This window comes from Cervus canadensis, chromosome 13 (assembly GCF_019320065.1).
Source record: "Cervus canadensis isolate Bull #8, Minnesota chromosome 13, ASM1932006v1, whole genome shotgun sequence".
In the NCBI taxonomy this organism is placed as follows: Eukaryota; Metazoa; Chordata; class Mammalia; order Artiodactyla; family Cervidae; genus Cervus; species Cervus canadensis.
This window is the reverse complement of record NC_057398.1, coordinates 22,010,719-22,036,302: the sequence shown is the minus strand read 5'-3', so window position 1 is coordinate 22,036,302 and position 25,584 is coordinate 22,010,719. Positions and strand designations below refer to the sequence as shown.

Sequence of the window (25,584 nt, the reverse complement as noted above, 5' to 3'; positions counted from 1 at the left end):
ACCTCAGGATGTTTTTAGATCTGGAGGTAACCTGAGGAGATTTAGTAGGAAGATAGCTGTCAGCTGTGTGAAGAATGCATGAGAGTCTCCAAGAAACTTGTAGAAAAGAGGTTAAGTGGGGGCTATTGAACTCAGTCCCTGGGTCAAGAAGATCCCCTGGAGTAGGAAACGGCAAACCTTTCCAGTATTCTTGCCTGGAAAACCTTATGGACAGAGGAGCCTGGCAAGCCACAGTCCATGGGGTCACAAAGAATCAGACATGACTGATTGTGCACATGCAAACACACACACACACACACACACACACACTGAACTTGAAGTGAGAGAGGCTAAAGGTTGGACAGTTTAGGCAGTGGTCGTCAGGGATGAAGAAGGGGCCCCAAACTTGAGGTAGGGGATCAGACTTAGGGGCAGGGCATTATTGCATCTGCCAATTTGGAGACCTGAGAGTTCACAGCAGGAAATCCAAAGATAGAAGTGAGGGGTGGGGCTTCAAAGGTGACCGCATGATTGTAGGGGTCAGCAGATAGCTCATTCTCACAGAGAGGCTGTTTTACATGGAAGTGGAGCTTTGTGAGTTACAGGCACTTTTATGAGTCAGGGAAGAATGAAAGGTCAAAGCCCATGTGTCCAATGCGCTGGCCCTGCTGAACTGTTTCTCATTTAGTCGAGTGGACTGGGGCTGGATTTCAGGCGGCCTGGTCTGAGAGAGGGCAGAACGACTGCGATCGGCTGTGGACCAGCTATGCCTGGAGTCTGCTGCTCTCCATTTGGATGTTGGCTTGAGAAACCAGGTCTGCAGTTTGTTAAGAAAGCTGGCCTGGTGTTTGGAAGCGCTGATGGTTCTGTCTGGGATGGGGTAGAGGACCAGAGGACTGTGTCTTTTATGTGTCTTAAAATGGTCTAGATAGGGATTGGGAATACATGTAAATCCATGGCTGATTCATATCAATGTATGACAAAACCCACTGGAAAAAATTAAAATAAAAAAAAAATAATAATAATTTAAAAAAATAAAAAAATAAAAAAATTAAAAAAATAAATAAATAAAATAAAATGGTCTAGAACACTAATTATTAAACTTTAATGAGAATAGGAATCACTTGGAGACTTGGTTAAAATGAAGATTCTGAGTGAGTCTGAGTGGAGCCGGAGATTCTGCATTTGCAATAAGCTCCCTGATGATTTCAGTGCTGCTGTTCTGCAGCCACACTCTGAGGGGCGAGGATATTCTCAGCAAAGAGTCTTTCTAATTTTAACCCCCAAACGGACCATGTGCCATGTAAAACATTGGGCCAATTAACGCTTCGGTTTCCTAACCTATGTAATGGAAAGAGTGACCCGGTTAGTCCAAGCTCTTACGTTTCCTTTTTCAGGATATTCTGCGTGGGGGGACTTTGAGATACTCGGTACAAAGGCACAAACTAAAGGGAGGTAATTTATGTGCAGCTCCACTTCTAGTAACACTAGTGCTTCCATGTTATGACTTAAGGATTGGCATCAGACAGACCCTGGTATGGGCATACCTCAGAAATAGTTGGGATTTGGTTCTAGACCACTGCAATAAATCAAATATTGTAATAAAGCGAGTCACACAAATTTTTTTGGTTTCCCAATGCACATAAAAGTTGTGTTTACACGATACTGTAGTCTCTTAAATGTGCCATAGCATTATGTCTTAAAAACCAATGTACATAATTTAAAAATACTTTATTGCTAAAAAAAAAAAAGGAAAAGCTAACCATCATTTGCCAACACAGAGTTGCCAAAAACCTTCAGTTTGTAAAAAATTGCAGCATCTATGAAGTGCAGTAAACAAAGCACAATGAAATGAAGTATGCCTGCACTGATCCCTGCCCTGCCTTTAACCAGCTAGGTAACCTCAGGCAGGTTATTTTACTTTTCTAAACCTCCTTACTTCATCTATAAAATAAACATCTATACATTCATTGAACCTGTGTTTATTGGTACCTGTTCCATACCAGACATTTTGCTGAGCACTGAGGATATAACACTAAATGAGATTTTGCCCTCACCAAGCTCACTTCCCAAAGGGGAGACAGGGGGGAAAAAATGAAATAATTATACAGTATGCATGCTATGCCAAAATGTACAAGTGTTTTGATGAAAAACCCAAAATACTAGAGGTATAAAATAAGGATGCTCTTGGGTGGCAAACATTCTCCTTAGATAGGAAGACGAGCCCACCATGGGAAGAACAAGAAGAAAAGCATCAGAAGCAGAGAGAATGGTACTAATTGCCTTTGGCAGGAAAGAGCTTGAGTTGGGCTTGGGATTCTAAGTCCAGTGTGGACAAAGTAAGTGAGATGATTGGGGCATAGGATCAGTTCAGTTCAGCCACTCAGTTGTGTCCAACTGTTTGAGATCCCGTAGACTGCAGCACTTCCCTGTCCATCGCCAACTCCCAGAGCTTGCTCAAACATATGTCCATTGAGTCGGTGATGGCATCCAACCATCTCATCCTCTGTTGTCCACTACTCCTTCTGCCTTCACTCTTTTCCAGCATCAGGGTCTTTTCTAGTGAGTCAGTTCTTCGCATCAGGTGGCCAAAGTATTGGAGCTTCAGCTTCAGCCTCACTCCTTCCAATGAATATTCAGGACTGATTTCCTTTAGGATTGACTGGTTTGATCTCCTTGTAGTCCAAGGGACTCTCAAGAGTCTTCCCCAGCACCACAGTTCAAAAGCATCAATTCTTCAGGGCTCAGCTTTCTTTATGGTCCAACTCTCACATCCATATAAGACTACTATAAACACCATCGCTTTGACTATAAGGACCTTTGTTGGTAATGTCTCTGCTTTTTAATATGCTGTCTAGGTTTGTCATAGCTTTTCTTCGAAGGGCATAGGATGAGGTCAGAAAAAGTGGGGCTAGATCACGCAGGACCACATAAGCAAAAAAGTTTGGATTTTAGTTTTCATGTAACAAGAGGCAATTGAAATGTCCTAAGCAGGAAAATGACATATTCTGATTTATTTATTTGTTTTTACCAACTATCCCTCTCACTGGTGTTTGTGGACCAGGCAGGAAGGGGTCCAGAGAAGTAAAGTCTCTAGTTGGGAGATGATAGCTAAGAATGTGGGTTAGTGCTCATGGCAGTAGAGATGCAAGAGATGTGGGGACAGATGGAGATATTTGGGAGGTAAAACTAAGAGGCCCTACTGATGGAACATGATCAAATGGGAGCTTGGGGAAAATATAAGATTGAGATAAAGAGTGAAATCAAGGATGTCTCCTACATATCAAGTTTGGGCAACAGCATAGATGGTGGTATCATTTGTTGAGCTAGGAGTGATTAGAGAAGAGCATGTGTGGAGAGAAGGGAATCAAGAACTCACATAATGACAGATCTTTTCACACAGAATGGGCTTGAGGGGAAAATGCTATAGATACATATCCTTCAGTACAATGCCCAGCGCTTCAATACTCAGTATTTTATTGTTTTTCTGTTAATATTATTATTACTCATGAAGGACTCCTCATTGGAGACACCAGATGCCCTTGATCAGTAAAGACATGATAATTCCCTTGGACTCAATAATCATACTTTTATTTTCTCCAATGGAAAATAAATATTACTTTTGAAAACCCTGCAGTGGTGATAGAAGGATGGGATAGACTCATGTGTGCCTCAAGCAACATCAATCAAACTTTCAGCCAAGTTTTGATTACAAGATCTTTATTTCTGGCAATGATGTAAGAAGCAGAAAGCGCACAGCTGGATTTTCAGGACTAGGTGGATACCACATGTTCTGAAAATTGGAAAAAAGCATCTTCTAACTTGGAAGTTGTGGTGATTTGTCTGGAGTAGTTAGAGGGAAAATAAATACGAACCTTCCCCTACCCCCAACCCCTCATGGTACCATTTACAGAGTAAGTTGTCTGGCTGTAACTGTCCTGTTTGGTCTTTGCTAAGCATCCAGTCTTTTGGCCAGTGTTGTTAGGTGGGTGATTTTGCGCTCTGATTTCTATACCTATGGTTTATTTTTACTAGCATAGGAAAGTAGCATAGATTTTAGTAGTTTGCCAAGCTAACTACATATTAGACTGTTGACAAATTAAAAAATAGTGTGAGGCCAATTCCATGAAACCTAGATAATCTAGTTTTTATACAGTTCCTACATGAGTTTCATGGGCTGGTCTACAAATATAATTTGGAAACCATTGTTCTAATGGTTGGGGTGTTACATTATGATTGCAAAACTCTAAATTCTATCCTTGCTTTTGCCAGTGACTAGCTTGCTGTGTGGCATTGAGCAAGTTACCTCATAGTTATTAATGTGAAGTTTGCTGCCTGGTAAAATGAGATGTTTTAGCCTCTCTTACTCCATCGGCGTAAAGAAAATACAGAGAGCTTTGAGTCAGTAGAGTATCTCAGTTGAAAGGCACTTGCACTAGATTATCAAAAAAAAGTCTTGGAATCTGTTCTGGTGAGGACCTGCCTGTGTGCTTTGTCTAATATCCTTCTTTGAAATGCAACCTGATTCACTTCATGACTTAAGAAATCTCTCTCTCTTTTTTAAATTCATACACATTATACAAAGGAGGTGGACCATTCTGAAAAAACCATTGTTTTCATAATGATTTTATAAGTGTCAGAGATTACTCCTCAAGGTCACCAAACTGGAAGAAACACAGAGACAGTTTGGGTATCACTCGGGATTAAAGGTCTGCCTTTGCTATATAGGCTTTAGTCCTCTTCAGGGACCTACATGGAAATAAAATTTTCTGAAGCTGGGAGAAACACAAGACGCCCTGAATTCCTCTTGCAATCACAGTACCTTTTCGAACAAAATGAAAAGAACCAGCCCATGGCACTCAAGTGTCAACCTCCAAACCAGGGTCTCTCATCTCATAAGCCCGTAATAGGCACCGTGGAGCTGTGAGACAGCCGGGGCTATGAAGAACGGACCAATCAAATGCTTTGTGAGAGGTCTGTGGGCGGAGCCTGGGTTGTGTCATCTGGTTGAGTGACATGAAGAAGCCAGCCCCTGTATAACGGAGGTGAAACTGTGAGGAGAATCCTTGAGGTTGAGGGGGCATAGGAACTCTTACAAGAAGGAAAAGATACTTGCTAGGGAATCAGGACTCTCCCAGTCTGACCCTTGTCCTGCCTGTATGCCTCCTCTGGGGCACCAGTGTGAACTGTGCTGCTTCCGACCACCTCGCGGCCTTCTTCCTCCTTCGTCCCCGATATGACTGCTGGTTTGCAGAACAGGGCCTGTCACGTTGCCTGGGTACCACCCACAACATCCAACTCGCTCTTCCCCAGCCAAGTTTGATCTGTCTACCCTCACCTCTGAGGTTATTAAACTGGCAAAGAGATATATGAAATCGACATTCTTGAATGGCTCTTCACTCCGGGCAAGGAAAGGCAGGACTGTTTCCATGGTTGAAGTGTTCCAACCAATTCAGAGAAAAATACCACATGAAGTCAAAATATTGTCGTCCTGGCCAAGCAAGGGTTTTCCTTTATAACCATGCTGACATGCAAGTTTTACAGCCTTGCCTCTCCCCTGGTGTCAGCGGTATTGCCTGCTCTCTGCAGCCGGGGGATGTCAGTTCAGCCGAGGTGGGGGGCGGATTTCATCTGTGGGACGTGGTAGAAAGAAGAGAGTCTCTGGGAGGATATAAACTCTGTAGTGTGAAGAAGGAGTCGAATATCCAGTCTTGGAGAGAGACAAACACAAGCTTCATTACAGTAAAAAGAATTGCCTACACTTCCTTGAAGATAGATTTGAGAAAGCATTTTGAAAATGTCATCTTCCTTTGGGGAAAGAAGCCATATAGTGCATGATTTCATTTATATCAAGTTCAAGAGCAGGCAAAATAAATCCATGCTGATGAAAGTCAGAAGAGTATGGGTTGCCGGGGTATTCAGTTGGGAAGGGAGATTTTTAGGGGGACTGGAAATTCTCTGTGTCTTGATCTGAATGATGAGTACCCAGGTTATTCACATGTAAAAATTTCTTGAGCTGTATACTGAGTCATGCAGTTTTCTATATGTAATTTATTGCTCAATGCAAAAATTTCAGATGAATCTTCTTTTCTTTTTTTTTTTTTGGTCACACTTACAAATGTGGCATCCGAATAAAGGACTGTTCAGTAGGAAAGAGATGTTATGGATACTCAAAGTGGATTATAGAGCATAACATGCAGTGGAACCTGAACCAGGAAGGACCACAGGATTCAGTGGCAGGCTGACCTGGGTCCAAGTCCTGTCTGCAGCTTTAATTGTGGATCTTTGAACTAGCTTTAAATCTCTCAGGCTCAGTTTTCTTCTCTGAAATGTGGATAATAATATTTAGCTTTAACCGCTATTTGGGGAATCGGTGAAATAATGTGTAGGTATTTTGCCAAACACTTGAAATATAGCTCAAAAATAATATGTATTATTGACAGGTACTAGATATATGTCCACATAAACTATGATGCTAAAGAATTCCAGTCATAAAATCAGGCTTCTTTCCTAGAAAACTACTGAGGACGAAGGTATGAATATGAATCTAAATAACTGTTTAACCATAAATTAAGCACTCCTTCATGAATATCTAACTGGATATTGTTAAAATATGTTTAACTATTGTGGTGGTTTAGTAGCTAAGTCATGTTCGACTCTTGCGACCCCATGGACTGTAGCACGCTAGGCTCCTCTGTCCATGGGATTTTCCAGGCAAGAATACTGGAGGGTTACCATTTCCTTCTCCAGAGGATCTTCCAGACCCAGGAATCGAACCTGGGTTTCCTAAATTGCAGGTGGATTCTTTACTAACTGAGCTATAAGAGAAGCCCATTAAACTACTAAAATGTATAATGTTAAATTATTAAAATGTATAATGTTTAACTATTAAAATTTATAATGTTAAACTATTAAAATTTATTTAAATTACTCAAAATCAACTGCATTCTGGGCTGTAGGATCTTGATGAAATTACTGAACATCTCAGAGTAGTTTATCTATGAAATGGGAATGATAATACTACTTCAGTAGGGATATCCTGGTGATTTGGTTTACTAAAATATTTAGTGTGCTCTGCAGTATGCAGAGCTTTGAGTTTTGCGGTATGCAAAACTGTGAGTTTTGGTTAAATAATTCAGTTTGGTAAATATTTCATTAATGCCTAATATAAGACAGATTTTTTTGTTGTTGTTCTTGGGAATTGAAATTAGGAATAAAACACAATCCTTGCCTTCAGGCAGCTTCCAACCTAGTGGGAAAGACAAACATATACACATTTATAAAATAATGATAAATGTTATACTAGTAAAATATTAGAATACTGGCAAAGCATGCAGGAGGCATTGTACAGAAGTCCATTGAAAGTGTGTGGGTGAGGGCCATATTTAAATTTTAAAAGGGCTTCATGATACTGAAAAATAACAATTCAAGGCCATCATGTGATTGAATCACTGGTTGTTGTTGTTGTTTAGTCGCTAAGGCGTGTCCGACTCTGTAACCTCATGGACTGTAGCCGGCCAGGCTCCTCTGTCCATGAGATTTCCCAGGCAAGAATACTGGAGTGGGTTGCCATTTCCTCCTCCATGGAATCTTCCTGACCCAGGGATTGAACCTGCTTCTCCTGCTTTGGCAGGCAAGTTCTTTACCACTGAGCTACCAAGGAAGCCCTTGAATCAATGGACAAAGGATTATTTCTATTTTAGAATCACAAGATTATCTGACTGGGAATGTTCTGAATTAGAACTGGATGCATTAGAATAGCAAATGGAAAGCATGTTCAGTTTGGCAATGAGTTAGGAGGGAAATGGGATGGAGTTCGAAATGGTAAGACCTAATCCTACTGACTATCGACTACCTCAAATGCAGTTACTTTGGATGGAGGCCGTATCTCTGCATGGGAAGGAAGGGCAATTATTCCAGGACAGTATTGAGTCATGTCTACTTTGAGAATCTGATGAAAGCTATGAACGCTTTCCAAGAAAAAAAAAAAAAATGGACTTGTCAGCAAACAAAATGGCCATAGTCATTTCCAGCAATACTCTTGCCCTTATGAAATTCAGGGTAAGAGCTTCTGTTTTAAGAAGACCCCTGCTGCTGTATCTTCTCTCCTCTCTGGAGAATCAATAAATATTGGCAGCTTCATTGATTCCATTACCATATTAATACTGATGATCCTCAGATGATTTCTGGGTAGTCCCCTGAGTGTGTGATAACCTTTGTTGTACGCCATCCTACCTGGTATTTCCCAGTGCACTGAAGTGTGAGACTGCTCCAAGATGACAACCTTAGGGAAAACCCAATTGCAAAATCTAGACGCTGCACAGATAGTTAACAAAGTCTCTGGAGAAGAATATACCAATATTACTATACAATAGCTAATGCAATCACTGCCCTAAAGTGCATTATTACTGTTTTTCCTTCCATGGCTTAGAAATTAGGATGAAGAGGTAAGACACTGGGCTAACAAGAACCAACTGCTCCTGTCTATTGGCTAATCCCTGTCCTATGTTGCTGAGGGTCCAGACTTCTCCCATAACCTCATTGAGGATTCTGATGGACTCTTTTGTTTTGTCTTATCAGCAAGTCCCTGAAGATCCAGTGCCTGGAGGGTGGAATCTGGGAGCAAGGCAGCTGCGTCCCAGTGGTGTGCGAGCCCCCCTCCCCTGTCTTTGAAGGCATGTATGAATGCACCAATGGCTTTGAGCTCGACAGCCAGTGTTTGCTCAACTGTAACCAGGAAAGAAAAAGGGTAAGGATGACTTGAGCTTTATTTTGGATCAGGCTGTGCTCCAATCTCGGTGACCAATCCAAGAATGTTGAATAAAATAATCTAAATGAATGGCAACAGGCAGGGCCTAAGTTGGGATTCTAACCAGAGATGTTGATATCATTTAATAGGGAATTCAGAAGATACTACGTTCTTGGAATATTCTCTCCTCTTGGATAAGAAGAACAACCTGATGGGTTAGATACCTGGGTAGACTGCAAAAAGGCTCAGATTCTGATTTGGCAATGTGATTTCCCCCAAACTAACTTGGCTAGAAATGCTGGTATCATACTTTTTAATAGAAAACAGTCTTGCACAGAAATACAAATTCCTCAGCAAAGGCAAAGCTGAAAGCATTGTTGGACTGTTGTTCTCCCTAGGATTTTGGCGCAAGAGGTCTCAAACAAAAACCACAGTCTTATCGTGGTTACGCGACTAAAATCAATTTTATTTTAGAAGCTTTTCAAGTACCCTACACAAACCCGAGACAGGAAGTTAAGCAGACTTCCTAAGCAAAGATCAATGACCTTACCTTCTCTCCTGGCACATGCCTTTATTTCAGTGTTCAGTACTCCAAGGTAAAGACTACAGGACACATGTGAAAAGAATACTCCATGAAATGAGTCCCCTGGGAAATCAAGCACACCTGCCTGCACTAATTGTTTAAGGGCTCAAGGAGCTGGCAGGATGAAGGGAGAGTTATCTGTAATTCCAAAATCTTATTTTCTTGGGCTTTGTGAGTTAGTGCTATTCTCTATGTTCTGCGTATAAGATACTTGGTGATTACTGGGGACATGAAGCCAAGAGTTACACAAATGAGCAAACACGCAGAGAAAGGGAATAGAACTTTGATGAGACAAAAAGCAGCTATGACGTGTCCATTTAAGCAGACAGAAAAGCAAAAAGCACCTTCAGAAAAATTATGAATTAGTCCCACTGGCTCAAACTCGTCTTGCAAAAAATCTGACATTTGTCACAAGCAGCATTTGTGGGAGAGTATGAATGGATCAATGCAAAAACAACACCATCTGGGAAAAAAATTTCCCAAAGCTATCTCAGAATACATGGGTCACATTTGGTAGCTTACTGTATCTTTGTATCCAAAGGGAAACACACTGTTAATGATTTTCTAATGACAAAATTATTCATGATTCCTTCACATCAAAACAGCAAAAACCTGTCTTGACTTTTTTGGGGAAAAGTCAATAGCAACATAGTTTATTATCTCAATAGTGTCTTTTAATCCAGGTTCTCCAATTGGAGAATGCTACCATTTAAGCAGACCACTTTTGTCCACACTGTAAAAGTTAGCAAAACTATAATATCCATGTCTTCAACTTTTGATATTCTAGCTTCCCATCCTCTGCACAAAGGAGGGACTGTGGACTGAGGAGTTCAAGTTATGTGAGAACCTGCAAGGGGAATGCCCACCACCCACCTCGGAGCTGAATTTTGTGGAGTACAAGTGTGAACAAGGATATGGGATTGGTATGTTTGGGAAGAGATGCTGACTTCTGCTCCCAAGTAATCCTTCTATTAGGCCTGGCTGGATCTTAGATCAAATCCATCATTCTGCCCAAGGAGTGGATAGAAATTCAAGTTGACTTTTAGCTGCTTCAGTTAAAATGAAATTTATGACAAATTTTTTTTTTCACTCCTCCACACATGTGTAATGTTGGTGGTGCTACTGAGCGATTTGTGTAGTGTTCGGTCATGTTACCCAGTGTAGCCGGAAAATGGATTGATTTTTGGTAGGAGCTGTAGTTCCAGGAGGGAAGGTGGGAATGTGTAGCCACATACCACACACACACTGGGCACCTGCTTCATTCTCTCTGCTGCTGTAACTTGAGCAAGCAGAGAGTTCCCAAAAGAAGCAATTTGAGATTGCCTTTGCTTGCCTGGATCAGTAGCCATTCTTTCTCTATGGTGAACCTGGCTCCAGAACCTAGGGACAACTTTTCTTTTTTTAATTGGGGTATAGTTGTTTTACAGTGTGTTAGTTTCTGCTGCACAATGAAGTGAATAAGCTATATGTATGCATATATTCCCCCACTCTTGGACCTCCTCCCACCCCCCTTCCCATCCCTCTAGGTCATCACAGAGCACCAAGCTGAATTCCCTGTGTTATACAACAGGTTCCCACTAGCTATCTATTTTACACATGGTGGTGTATAAATGTCAATGTCCCCTCTCAATTCATCCCACCCTTCATTTGCCCCTTGTGTCCACATGTATATTCTCTATGTCTGTGTCTCTATTCCTGCCCTGCAAATAGGTTCATCTGTGCCATTTTTCTAGATCCCATATATATGTATTAATATACAATATTTGTTTTTCTCTTTCTGACTTACTTCACTCTGTATGACAATCTCTAGGTCGATCCATGTCTCTACAAATGACTCAACTTCTTTCCTTTCTATAGCTAAATAATATTCCATTGTATATATGTGCTACATCTTCTTTATCCATTCATCTGTTGATAGATATTTAGGTTGCTTCCATGTCCTGTCTATTTTAAATACTGCTGTACTGAACATTGGGGCACATTTGTCTTTTTGAATTATGAAGCAAGTGAAGTTTAAAGTCTCTGTGACCAGGGATAATTTAAAGTGAAATTAACTCAAACTGACTCTGTCTGAACTTAAGCATCATAGAAAAGAGATCCTGTTTGTGAAAAAACTAACTTGAGACTAACCCTAAGTTTTTAACTGCATGAGCAAGGAGTAATTTTCCAAGTCATTCTAACATGTGTAATGCCAGTAGATAAAACTTGAGTTAATGAGAAAACTTGTTAGTTTCTGAGACTGTTCTTTACCATCTTCAATTTGCTGTTTGCACTGAGAAATCTTGTGGCCAGACAAGGAGTAGTAGGATGCTGAGACTGTGCTTCTCGCGTGGTGCCTCATGAGAAAATTCTTATATCTCCACCCTCTAATTTCTACATTAATGTATCATACACTCACATGTGTAGAGTCCTTAAGAGTCATGTAATTCTTTGAGTTATACAAGTCAGTGTAAAACAGGAATAGAGATAAAGCTGAAAGGAAACTTGGAGATCATCAAATCTTTAGACGAGGTAATAGAGAACCTTGAGAGTCTGCCTTCTTTGAATAGAATTTGAGGAGATTCTGAGGCTTCATGTACAAAGAAAGAGAGTAGGATTTTCCTTTGAAAGGCTACCACAGGACCAAAATCTCTGCTTTTGATTTCTCCTCATTTCCTCTTTTAATCAATAGGTTTCTTGGCTACCAGAGTAATGATATTCAGTGTTGCAGGCATTATAAATCCACCTTCATGATTTCTGGGCCATTTTTTCCCCAGTTAGTAAAGTTTTTAGATAATAGATCCTGCAATTATCAGCTTCAGGAAATCATATAAGCAGAAATGCTATTAAAAATACTTAAGAGGCATCAACCAATCAGTATAGACCTTACCTGGCCAGAGTCCTGGAGTGGGGTCTCAGAGGTTTGCAGAGCAGGAATTAAATCTTTTATTGCTGGGTCATACAGAGATTCAGGGATTCTAGAGGAAGGGGTATGTGTGAACAGAAAGGAGAAGAGCACTTGGGGCCAGGGAGTTAACTTGGTGCTGTGGTTCTTTACTGGTGAGTGTAGGAGCATCCCTACAGGTGCATAGTCAATATCTGCCTTGCCTGTGACCATGTTAATGAGGTGATCTACAATGTAGAATGACGGACTCTATGGACATGAATTTGAGCAGACTTCCGGGAGACAATGGAGGACAGGGAAGCCTGGTGTGCTGCAGCCCATGGCATTGCAAAGAGTCAGACATGACTTAGCAACTGAACAACAACAACACCATGTAGAAAATAATTGTTTTTGAAAAACAAAGCTAATGATTCCAAGATGTGAAAGACTGAGATGCACGAAGTTCAAGTGTCTATTGTAAATTTCTGTTCCTTCAGGTGCAGTGTGTTCTCCATCGTGTGTCGTCCCCCCTAGTGATCCTGTAATCCTTCCTGAGAACGTCACTGCTGACACCCTGGAACACTGGATGGAACCCGTCAGAGTACAGGTGAGGGAAGAGTCATTTTTATATGCTAAGGAGGTAAGACCACTAAGCAATTCTCAACCAGCAGCATATTCCCAGGTGTAATTTCAGAGGCTTTCAAAGCATCCTTAGAACGAACAACCACATGGATCCTTCCTAGAGAGAAGGACTGAAAATAAATAAGAAAAGAGAAAAGCTTGAGAAAAGATGACCCATATCCAAAGGAAAGTTTACAAGAATATAGAAGGATGACTGAGAGGCATAAAGAATGATAGCACAGGAAGGAAATTTAAAGAGAAAATTACCACTAATAAAAAAAAAAGATTGCAAATCAACTCTATCCCAATAAAAAGTTTTTTAAAAAGAAAACAGCAAAATGTAGGATAAACCAAAGTTATGAATAAAGATAAGAGAAAGGTAGAGAGGAAAAGATAAAATAATGAAAAAAAAACTGAAAACAGGGAAAGAATGATGAAAGGAAGTAAGAGGAGTTGACTTTATTTATTTAATTCATTTTATTTTTTGATGGCTGTGCTGGGTCTTCAGTGCTGTGCATTGGGTTTCTCTAGTTGTGGTTCGTGGACTCCAAGGTGCATAGGATTTAGCCGTGGTGCACAAGCTTAGTTGACCTGAGGCATGTCCCAGACCAGGGATCGAACCCATGTCTTCTAATTGGCAGGCAGATTCTTAACCACTGGACCACCAGGGATGTCCCTCCCCTGGTTTCTTAACCACGCTAGCTCCTGACCTTACCTAATACCACTAGCATAACTCTTACTGAATTCAACATCCACACAGCTGGTCCTTCTGAATCCTTGGTTCTCAGTTCCATGGCCTTCTCTGATCACCTTTATCTCCCTGACTTCCTCTCCCACATGCCTTCCTTGGCTCACTCTAATCTTGCCACAGTAGCTCTTGGCTGATTCTTGAACATACCAGACACATCCCCCCTCAGGACCTTTGCCCTGTGGTTCCCTCTGCCTGGAATGCTCTTCTCCTGAGTATCTTCATGACCTGCTCCTCAGCTTCCTTCAGAAATTTACTCAAATGTCAGGAAGGCTTCCTTCGACTACACTATCTAAAATGTTAACTCCCCTACGCTTTTGTCTCTTTTCCCTCTTTTATTTTTTTCTCCTTAAGACTTATCGTGACCATGCATAGTATATATTTAACTCATTTATCCTATATATTAATCAGTCTCTTTCTGCCACTAGGATAAAAAGATCAAAAGATAAGTGAAGAATTATGGTTCACTACTGTATCCCCTTCCCTGGTGGCTCAGACAGTAAAGTGTCTGCCTACAGTGTGGGAGACCCGGGTTCAATCCCTGGGTCGGGAAGATCTCCTGGAGAAAGAAATGGCAACCCACTCCAGTATTCTTGCCTGGAAAATCCCATGGATGGAGGAGTCTAGGAGGCTGCAGTCCATGGGGTCGCAAAGAGTCGGACACGACTGAGCGACTTCACTCACTCACTCACTCACTATATCCCCGGATCGTAGAACACTACCTAGTATGTAGTAAGGGTTCAATAAATACTTGTGTGAAATGAATAAATGAAAAGGAGAAAGATGGAGAAGATAGTATGGTAATACATTATTTCTTCTTAGAATGGGAGGGTGGGGATATCTCCCACCTTTCTGGGGCTGTCTCCAGAAAGCCTGAGAGATGGCTTGTTTTTATTAAACTGTCTAATAAACAAAAACCTTAGAAGTTTGTTCTTGCAGAGTCACCAAGACATAGACTCTAGAGAGGTACCACATTTCATTTGGAAATCATTCTCAGATTGCTCCCTTTTCCTCACAGGCTAATTGTGCTGTGTTATTGGTGAGGATGTATGTTAAAGCAGGAGGATAAGGAACAAATACACAAGTATGATTCAGGGGTGGGTGGTGGGAGGAGTGTGACCCTATCAATTCAGTCATTCAGCAAACACTTGTTGGGGCTTACTGTGTGCCCTAGAACTATGCTAAGTGCTGGGAATATGAAGAGGGAAAAATGAGAGTCCCTCTGTTTACAAGACTTACAATCTGGCCATAAAAATGAACATTTATAATAATGCAACATGAGAAGTGCCTTGTTTGTGGTAGAGAACTGTAGGAACACCCAAGAGGAAGCAACTAATTCTGCTCAGGAACTCTGGGAAGGGGTTGTGCATTAGTCGTTCAGTCACGTCAGATTCTTCGAGACCCCATGAACTGTCGTCCATCAGATTCTTCTGTCCATGGCGTTCTCCAGGCAAGAATAACAGAATGGGTTGCCATTCTCTTGTCCAGGGGATCTTTCCAACCCTGGTCTCCTGCATTGCAGACAGATTCTTTATCATCTGAGCCACCAGGGGAGACCTTGGAGTTGGGGAAGGAGCAATAGACCAGGAAGCTTTTCCTTTGGGTCATAAACTATGATCGAAGGGAACATTCTAGTGGGTAAGAAGTTCTGTGTGTCTGAAATCAGAGTATGTGCTGTGGTGGGGGCGAGGGGAGATGGGAGCTAGAAAGACGGGCTAGGACAGAGGCAGATGGACGAAAGCCTGCAGCGCGCGGGGCACTCCTCTAAGGATGTTGACCCCACAGAGAGTGCTGTGCACCCGTGGGAGGGACTCTGGGAAGTCCGGTTGGAAGTGGAAAGGAGAAAGCCAGAAAAACACCTTGCCTGGTTCGCCCATCCCCTGGCCTTTCCAGACTTTCTGTACCATTTCCCACAATCTGTTGTGAAGGTTTAGCTGGAATTAGAATACCTGAAGAAAGGACTTCTGCCTCGTGTTCCTGGAGTGCCAGACAGCGTAGCCCCTGTCAGTCCCTCTAGCTCAACTTCTCATGTGAAGACTTCTCTTTCTCCATAAGCAGCTAAAGGGGGAAAGGCTTGGAACTTTTATAACCCATTTTCTCCACCTGGGAGATAAACTGCTTCAGGAACTCTTCTACACTTACTTTAGCATCTGCCCAACAAGATATCCAATGAGCATAGTCGGTAGATTCAGGATTTGTGAGACCAGAGTGCAGGCCTTCCAGTGAGAGGGGTTCTTCCACTTCCACTTTCTGACATTCAGAGAAGAGCAGTTCACTTTTCTTCATGAAGACAGCAGAGAATTGACTATTTCCAAACTAGAAAACAGTATCTTCTGTTTTATTAAAACCTCTCCTTTCTCCACTGTCCTTCGGGGGAGTCACTATTATTTATTTACCTCTATTCCATAGCATTTTGTTCATGTTTATATTCCCACTTCCTTTTTCAGCACTGGGCAAATTGTAGGTGTCTTATAAATGTTGCTCAAGTAAGCAAAGAAATTGCTATGGCATCATTTTCTCCTTTGGAAGTAAATACATATTTTCTCCTCAAACTGGGTATGTTGCTGCAGCTTCCTACAGTTATATATAATTATATCCTTGTCAATTGCAAGTTGCAAACCCCAGAGAGAAAATGCAGAATTTATTTTCTTCTTAAGCCAAACATCATACGTTATCATTTGTATCACTGCATTTATCATGACTACGGTCTAGTCAGTAAATTCCTGATTTTGGAAAATAGGTTATCCAAGCATAATTTTGAGGATGATAACATCTAAGGAACACTGTAGATCTTGGGATAAAAAAGTTGTGTTTAAAAAAAAGTTGAATTTTTATTCACAATCTCTGTTCTTCACGAGCTACATAATTTTAGGCTGCTTTACTGTTCTATGCCTCCATTTCCTTGTGTGTAAAATAGGTATAATACTTAACTCATAAGACTAGTATGAGTAACAGATGAGAAGCATATGACTAGAATTTAATTTTGTGATTGATGCATAATAATCTTTCTTGGTTGGTTGTCATTCCTACTGGAGACAAGCTGCTTCCCCTCACTTCTGCCTGCCTCTTCTCATCTGTAATGACACACCATGCTTTTTATAATTTGGAGATGCAACTAAATAATGTAGTGGTGGGTCACATTGGGCAATACAGTTAGCAGCAATATTACTTTAGTGGCACCCTTGAGACTTGTGTCATATTTCTGAGTCAAAATAAAGTGAAGTAATTAAATTAGCTGTTTCCAACACTGTAGTGGAACAATTGAAGTAACTGACAAAATTACCTTCATCCTTACCTTGAAAGAGTAATTTGTTCCTAAAAATACCCAAAGGTCAGAAGTTCAAGGGTTGAAAGCATAATTGATATTTCCTGAATCCCCAAATCAATATTTTTTATATTGAAAACCAAGGGTTAATCCAATGTTAATATTCATTATCATACAGTCACTAACCACCACACTGTTTAATAGATATAATGAAATTAAGAAGGATTGCTTACAAATGAAGCTTGCATGGGATGCTTCACCTTTAGGGAACTGAAACTTTATTAAAACAGAAAAACAAGAAAAAGTCAATGGAAGCACAGGAGACAATGATGAGGTTATTGCGCTTGTGTTCCCAGATCCTCAGAGATAAGATTAGGCACTAACCGCAGATGAACCCGTAATGTCTGCCATTTTGTGGTATTCAATGGCCCTTGAGGGGTGGGAGATCTAAGCCTGTCCTCACAAAGAAGTGCCTGTTACACCAAAGTAGTTGTATTAAATATATTAAATGGAAATCTTCCTCAAGTAGGGCTTCCCTGGTGGCTCAGAGGGTAAAGCAGCTGCCTGCAAATGCAGGAGACCCGGGTTCGATCCCTGGGTAGGGAAGATCCTCTGGAGAAGGAAATGGCAACCCACTCCGGTACTCTTGCCTGGAAAATCCCGTGGACAGAGAAGCCTGGTACAGTCCATGGGGTCCCAAAGAGTCAGACATGACTGAGCGACTTCACTTTCACTTCCGCAACTAAAAGCTTCATGGCTTACATCGATTTATCTTGAAGGATTTTCCATATTATACTCAATCTCAAGTTTGGTGTCCTTTAGAATCACTAGTTTGTAAACGGAGCAGACCTGTCTTCCCCTCTTCGGAGAGGCTCGCAAATGCCTTGGGGCGTGTATTTTTTAACAGACACCCCAAGTAATTCTGTTGTAAAACTTTGCAAAACCCTGCTATTATGAAATAAAATTCTGGCAACATAAATGTTTTAAGTAAAAGCACACCTATTTGGAGCCTGGCTCATTTGGTTAGTAAATGATGATCTCCTATTACATGCAAACCTCTGCTATCTCCCATACTTCAAATACCTGGTATCTGGCAAGACAACAGAGCAGTGGATTAAATTGCATCATTTTCTCTAGTCTGCTTCCAATGATTTCATTCTTTGTAATAAAAATGATGTCTTACATTTGGATAACACTTTATTGCCTGCAAAGTTGTATATATAAAATATATATTTTAGATATCTATAATTTCATTTGAATCTTCTCATAAACCAATAAACTAGGGGGGAAAGATTTTATTATCCTTATTTCACAGACAAATTAGATATTGTCAGATGATCTGTCCAAGGTTGCACGGCTTTCAAGAATTGGAGAGAGCAGTGCAACCAACTTTTCTGACTTCAAGTTCAGTGATTTCCCCTGAATCATTGTGTTTGTTGCAGTCTGGTATACATTTGGGTTACTTTGCCCATCAAATAGAAAGGAAGTCCCTTGTCACAACCGTGAGAGCCTCTTCATTCCCATACTTTCCTTCCCTCCCCGTGAAGTCTAACAAAATAATTTAGAGAGATATTTCCCTTTAGTACTGCTTTTCCTTATTGTGAGTTTGTTTTTAAAGAACAATCAAGTATACTTTTCAGGTTCGTATAAAATTTGTTTGCCTGTCTTTGGGGATTCTGCTGGATTTTACTCCTGAAAATGATAGCTGAGTCCTAGAATAATATACTTTTCATTAAAGGAAGAATTTCTGAGAACTTGGGTAGTAAGGAATTTTGATGAAAAACAACTCCAAGTGGCAACTGTCATAAAAGGAAGAGTGAGGCCCTCCTGGGTTCAAATACTATTTGACTTACCCCTTGGAGCCTCTTCCTACTCAGCAGCAAGAATGGGGGTGGTATTCTGTCTTGAAGGTGAAAGGTTGCTGCTGAGAGCCATGTGTTATGCTGGGATCCGTGACCTCTGGAGGAGAGGATTTCTATCCGGGGTCAGAGACAAGGCTTGACTACTTGGAGTTTTTTGTGTAGCAAAATTTTATCAAAGTATAATAGAGATAGGGAAAGCTTCTGACATAGACATCATAAGGGGACAGAAAGAGTGTCCCCTTGCTGGTCTTTAGCAAGGTGTTTTGTGTCTGTTGGCACGGCTAATCAGATGAGAGAGATGTCAAGGCTGAGGGAGTTTCACCAGGCCCCTCTCCTATCATATGCACTTTTGAGATAGGATAGCACAAGGAGTGTCATCCCACCCACCCACCCTGGCCATAAGATTGACATGAATACTGGTTTATTGAGCCATTATCAGCCCAAGGTTTGAAAAAAGAAAAAACAGCTAGCCTTAAGCAGAACCATTTTGAAGAAAGGGCAGATTCCCAAGCAAATATATAGTTTCATTAACATAGCTTAAGAAAAATATTTCCATAAGAAAAACGCATTGGTTAGCTCTAGGCAGAATCAGGTATCATCAACACAGAATTAAGACTCTTAATTTTGTGTAGAGAAGGAAAAACAAAAACAAAATCTTCTGCCACTTGCAGTTCATTTCCTTCTGCCACTTGGGGACCTCTGACCTCCCTGCCTGTTACCCTCTCAAACGGTTGCTGTAAAATTTCAAAATAACACTTTTGCAATGTTATTCAGTTTCTTGCACATAGTTCTGAATTATGTAAAAATGGAATTTGTGTTCACTTAGTACAAATCTCACCTTTGGAAATTTCCTACATCTATGAAAAGATATCACCAGCTATCTATAAGAAAGAGAAATATTGTTCTCCAAGTTTTATGCTTTGCTTGTTAGTGTGTGTGTGTATGTACAGATTGATGTGTGTAGCCCCCCCTTTTTTTTTTCTGTGCCTTTTACAAATGGAGCTGGGAAGACAATTAATGGCCATTCAATGCTTCCTATTGGAATACCTCTGACTAAAGAAGCAATATCTAACGACTTGGTTATGAGTTTGAGAAGAGAGTAAGGATGAACATACACTATTATGTTATATCTAAATGTTTCAAGAGCATTCTGGCTTAGGAAAGTAAGGATTTGAAAGTAAGGATTTGAAGTAAGGATTTGAAATTCCCAAATGGGCTGTCTGAGCCTTTGCTGTTGTAATAACATCTTCCTCCTTCACCTACTACGTCCACGGACATAGACTTTTCTATAATGATGGCGTCAGCAGAGACCTTGCAGAAAGAGAGGACATAGAACAAAAAGGCTTGTTGGCTGTCAGATAAATTCTTCCAGTCAACGTGACTGAGCAGTGGAATCTGGCAGCTGGGACAGACAGGAGCCGCTAGCTGTGCAGTCAGCGTAGCTGCTGCATACCTAGGGGGCCTGAGCTGAGGGTATGGGAAGAGCTCCACGTGGACTTCTCCTGAGAGCACTTTGTGCTTTTCTCATCCCTGCTTTTCATCTTCTTCGTTTCCCCTTCTTCTTCCTCTTTTCTGTCACTCTAATACCAAACTGTAAGAGTCTTAGGGATAAGAATGATGTCTCACCTTCATCCCCATGTGTGCATGCCAAGTTGCTTCAGTCGAGTCTGATCCTTTGCGACCCTGTAGACCAGTAGCCCACCAGGTTCCCCTGTCCATGGGATTCTCCAGGCAAGAATACTGGAGTGGGTTACCACGTCCTCCTCCAGGGGATCTTCTTGACCCAGGGATGGAACCAGCGTCTCTTACCTCTCCTGCATTGGCAGGCAGGTTCTCTCCCACTCATGCTACCTGAGAAGCCCTATCTTCATCTCTAGACATCCTCCTCAATGCAAGATTCATTTCACTTGTTGCTCAGAAGGCAGTTGCTGTGCAAAACCAAAGAGCTGGAAAAAGAGAATGGCTCCCACCCATTTTGAGCGACAAAAAATAATAAGATTAATTTATTATTGTCCTTAACCACTGTGTCTAGAGAATGTTTTATTATATCTTGTGACTTTCCTTTCTAAAATAGGAAAATTGGCATTTTGACTTACCTTATAAAGAAGTGGTCTTTTGAGAACCAGATTTCATGGAGAGATTTTTTTTAAAAAACACATAGTATGGCAATTATTTGCATGTAAATGAATTTTTTTTTAATGTTTCTTTCTGAAATACAAAAGAATCCATCACAACATCTCATTTCCACTATTGGTTTGTATCATAAATTCAGTTCTCTCAGATTGGATGATACTTTTTTCCAGTATATCATAATTAGGAATTATTTAATATATCATAATTTAGTATATCATAATTAGGAAGTCCAAGTTAATGAGATTTTCCTGGAGGGCTACACTCATTAGGTTTGCAAAAATTCTCAACACTGCATGGAATTCCTCTCTCAACTCCTCAGCTCATCGACAGAATTGCTCAGTCAAAACAAATCTTAAAATTTCTGGCTTTGTTTTCCCAAGTTGGTCCCAGAAGGATTAATAACAAATAAAACCAAACAGTTTTAAGAGGAAGAAAAAAGCAGGAAGAAAAAAGACAGTACCCTTCAGTGGCATAACTCCCTACTATTTGGTATCACCCTCCTGGTGTCCCCTTGTCTCCTAATCCTTGCCCTCCCCCCACCTCGAGTGTCCTCTTGAGAGGTGCAATTATGTGTAACTGCCCTAGTGACACTTGCCATACACCATGAGAGAACAAATCCTTCAATGTGAGTCATGCAAAGATCTTTTTTCATCTGTTTTAAGCATGGAATTGTTCCCTCTCTGCTTGAGTAAGTCTCAAGCATCAATTTCCTCTTCTCTGGAGAACAGACAAGGGGGTCTTGGAAGATGAGGGAAGAGGAACCGAAAGCCCATTGCAGGGTAATGTGCTATGGTCCAAATAAATATTCAGAATAACACTGTATGTTATTTAGGGCTGCATACATATATAGGATTGATGATAAGGAAATCATAACAAACCTGGGTAGGAGCAGAACTTTGTGGTCTGATGTGATTAGTTGCCCATTATGTTAAGTAACTATTCCTGATAAAAAAAACAATTGAGCAATTTTTTGTTAGACCTTAATGTTGGCTAACCATCAGTCTTGTGACTTTCAGCAACACATTTAAACAGGCAACAGCCTTCATACAGCCCTATGACCATCTGAATAACCCTTAACTAGTTTCCCTTCCCCTTCTCCCTCCCTCCCTTTCCTCTCTCTCTCTGTCTCCTTCTCTCTCTCCCTCCCTCTCCCTCTCTCTACCCCCTTTTCTTCTCTCCCATCTGCTCTCCCTTTGTTCTTCCTTCCTCTCTTCTCTTCTTTTCCCTTGATTTTTAAAAAAATTAAAGTAGCTCAATCAAAAGAAAATCTTTAAACTGGTTTTCTCATGAATCTTTTCCTTTTGAAAAATTCAAAACAAATCCTTGCACTTAGTTGTTCACAATTGACTCATCTGAGAAGTAGCTTGCTAATAGTATAACAACTACATAATCATATACTAATGTGTAGAAATAATAATTTAAAATGTCAGAATAGTTGTTACCAGTAGAGAGAAAGGAAGGAAAACGATGTTGGAGGGACACATATAGGGGACTTTATCTGAACCTCTAATGACTTAAACTCTGGAAGCACATAAAGTGAAATGTTATAATTTGATAAAGCTGGGCAGAGGGTATAAGGTTATTTTTTCAATTATTCTCCATAACTTTTCAAATATAATATGTAGGATTATAATTTGTCAAAAAATATTCCAGGAAGTAAAAAAATCATTTTGAACTGTTAAAAGATAAACTGAGGCATATTATTAAAGGTTTTAAGAGTTTATAGAAACAAATCTCAATTTGAATTAGACAATCCAAGCTGGAACTGTTTAGGAGTACTCCACCAGGAGGTGTTGGGGAGAGATTTGATTATAGAGAACAGGCAAATGTGAAGTAAGGAAATCATTGATTATTGCTTAAAGCCTAATTGGTTGTCCTTTGGTTTCAATTTCATAACCTTGAGGCACTGATGGGCTTAGATTCCGGTTTGCTTCCACAGGCCACCATGGTATTCAGAGCCATCTTAGCATAATGGCCTTCTTGTTGAGTCAATTTAACATACCTCACCAGGAGCTGGCTCTTCTCTGACAGCTTCTCCCTAATTTCTCTCCTGTTTCACATCCTTCTTTCAGCTCACCACCACAAATGTGCACATAAAATGTAGGACCTGGAAAACATTTGAAATTTTCCACCAGTTTCAATTAGTAAGTAGTATTCAATTAATTTTGTATGCAGATCTTTTCTTATGAGATGAGTGATTTTCATAGGCCAGAAGATAAAGAAACCTCCTAAAAATATACCATCCTACTTAGTGGCTGACAAATACTTAGTAAACATTGTCTCTCTCTAAGTCACTGAGATAAGATTATGAGTTGGAGACAGTCTCTAGTCACAAGTGTTTGCAGTCTAGGAAGCATGTGCCCCAAGTACCAGAAATGGATGCAGTTTTTACAGAGATTAAAGAGGTTGCCACTCTGAATTAGTCTTAAGACTGAATCATAGAATATTTTAAAAATCATTGAAATGGTTATTGTCAATTCCACTATCATGAGTTTATTCTACAGATGTGGTTGCACATGTATGAAATGATTTATACATAAGCCTTGTTTGTTAGAGCAAAAGACTGAAAATAACTTAAATATCTATTAATATGAGTGTGATTAAACTAGGGTACATCCATGAAATGGAATAATATACAATCAATAGAATGCAGGATCCCATATACCATAAAATGAACAGAACACCAAGAAACATTATGAAGTGAAATCAAGTAAGACAATCAGACAAACAATAATAAAATAAAGCACTAAATAAAATTGCAGTATTTTATAATCTGTGTGAGGAAATAATTTAATATACATATGTATATTCATAGACTATCTCTGTAATGATACAAAAAAGAACTAAAAATAGGATGGAAGAAATTGGGTAGTTGAAGAACAGATGTAGGAGGGAGATGTGTATCCTTTAATGCCTTGTATATTTTATACAATGAACATATATCACATAATAATAAAATTAAGGTACGTAAAAATACAAAGGTGTAGGGGAGTTCCGTGGTTAGGATTCCAGGCCGTAGCCTGGGTTCAATCCTTGATCAGAGGACTGAGATCCTACAAGCCACACGGCACAGTCAAAAAAAAAAAAAAAAAACAAAAAGGTAAAAAATAAATTGGAAGTAATAAGACAAAAGAGCACTGGAGAAAAAGAATTAAAAGTAAAGACGGACTCTTTTCCTTCCTTTTTTTTTCCTTTGCAAAATATGTTTAGAATTTTTCAGTTTAGAAGATGAGTGCTCCAGCCTTTATGAAGGTGATGGATGGAGTAGAAGGTATGAAGGGCATAAGAGAAGCTGATCCAGTCAGAGGGTTCTGGCAAGTTCTAGCTATAGACATCATGTAAGGATGCTAAGGCTGAGTTTCCCTTTGTGTAGAGAAACTGATGGACTTCCAGCTAACTCCTCACCCATAGACTCTGAGCTCTCTGAGGCAGCGAGAGGACTGATGGATCTTCAGCTCTGTCGTGTTCCCTGGGGAATCTGGCCCCAAGCTACTGATACATTTGATACGAATGACTGACTGACTAGGGTGGGACCTGGGGGTCCTTAGTGAATTCAATGAACAAGAAGGAATAGAGTTGCTATGTATTTGCTGTTCAAATTATTGTGTTTTGCCATTACCATTATCTGATGATAAAACATTGGGAACAAATTCAGAAAGTTTAAAAAAAAACCTTGAATTTGCTGCTTTCAGGCAACTATTTTCATAGAATCTACATTGTTTTAGGTATTATAAGTAATCCAGAGATGATTTAAAGTATACATAGGATGTTATATGCAAATAGTATGTCATTTTATATACGGGACTTGAGCATCCTTGGATTTTGGTATCTGTGGGGGTCCTGGAACCAATCCCCTGTGGATATCAAGTTATGACTGTATACGTTTAATAATCCTTCTCTTTTTTTAGCACAATGATAAATTAAGCAAAGTCATCTTCTACATTATTACAGTATAGGGTTTTGAATATCAAGATTTTTTTAAGATTTATAGTATTTATTTCCTCTCTTGGGAAACTATGAAGGAGGACTTTTAGTTTATAGTAACATAACTCCAGAAAAACACTGCAGATTCCCATTTTCATAACTGACTATGAGGTATATATTCATATACCTGCAGGTTAATATATGAAAATGTCTTCAATCTGATTGCTGTGCAGTCTTAGCATTCTAGAATGTATAATTTTCAATTACTAAAGGTAATTGCTATTTAATGTAAAACTCATGTCTCACAGTGCGTTTTTTTTTCTTATGGTTTCCCTGAATTTCTGTTGTACTGAATTTAAGATGTGCATATGAAGGTCCGCAAATGGGTGGATCAGTAGCCAGTTATAGAGAGAATCTCTTTCTCTTTGAAACCTCTCATGGGACTTTCTCTTTTCCTGAAGCATATCTTTTGAAAGTGTAAAATGCAAAAATTAGAAGAAAAAAAACCTCCATGGACATGAGTTGCTTTTATTCACAAAGAGCAGATTACTGTTTGTTTAAAGTCATCTTAGCAAACGGCCATTGGGAACTAGAGGGAGTCAGCAGTGTTCTAACAGGAACACACGAACACATTTTTACGCTCTCACCAGTTAAAGCTGGTGCCATTTTGAGTCCCAGTGTTAGGTTGTTCAGTCACTCAGTCATGTCTGACTCTGTGACCCCATGGACTGCAGCTCGCCAGGATTCCCTGTCCTTCACTATCTCCTGAAGTTTGCCCAGACTGGTGGTTTCACACTAAACGTCTTTGTCCAGTGCATAGACCCTCTTTCATTTCTCACAGGAAGGGGATAAATCAT

The 25,584-nt window shown here is 40.1% G+C and overlaps 1 protein-coding gene across 2 annotated transcripts in view; it reads left to right on the top strand.

Moving 5' to 3' along the window:
* The window catches only part of PAPPA2 (pappalysin 2), a 301,087-nt gene that overhangs the window by 224,905 nt on the left and 50,598 nt on the right, over positions 1 to 25,584 (top strand). For both annotated transcript variants that reach the window (XM_043485179.1, XM_043485180.1), the window contains 3 exons: positions 8,560 to 8,728; positions 10,099 to 10,234; positions 12,672 to 12,781. In XM_043485179.1, the coding sequence (XP_043341114.1) occupies positions 8,560 to 8,728; positions 10,099 to 10,234; positions 12,672 to 12,781 (415 nt within the window). The remainder of the gene's footprint in view (positions 1 to 8,559; positions 8,729 to 10,098; positions 10,235 to 12,671; positions 12,782 to 25,584) is intronic.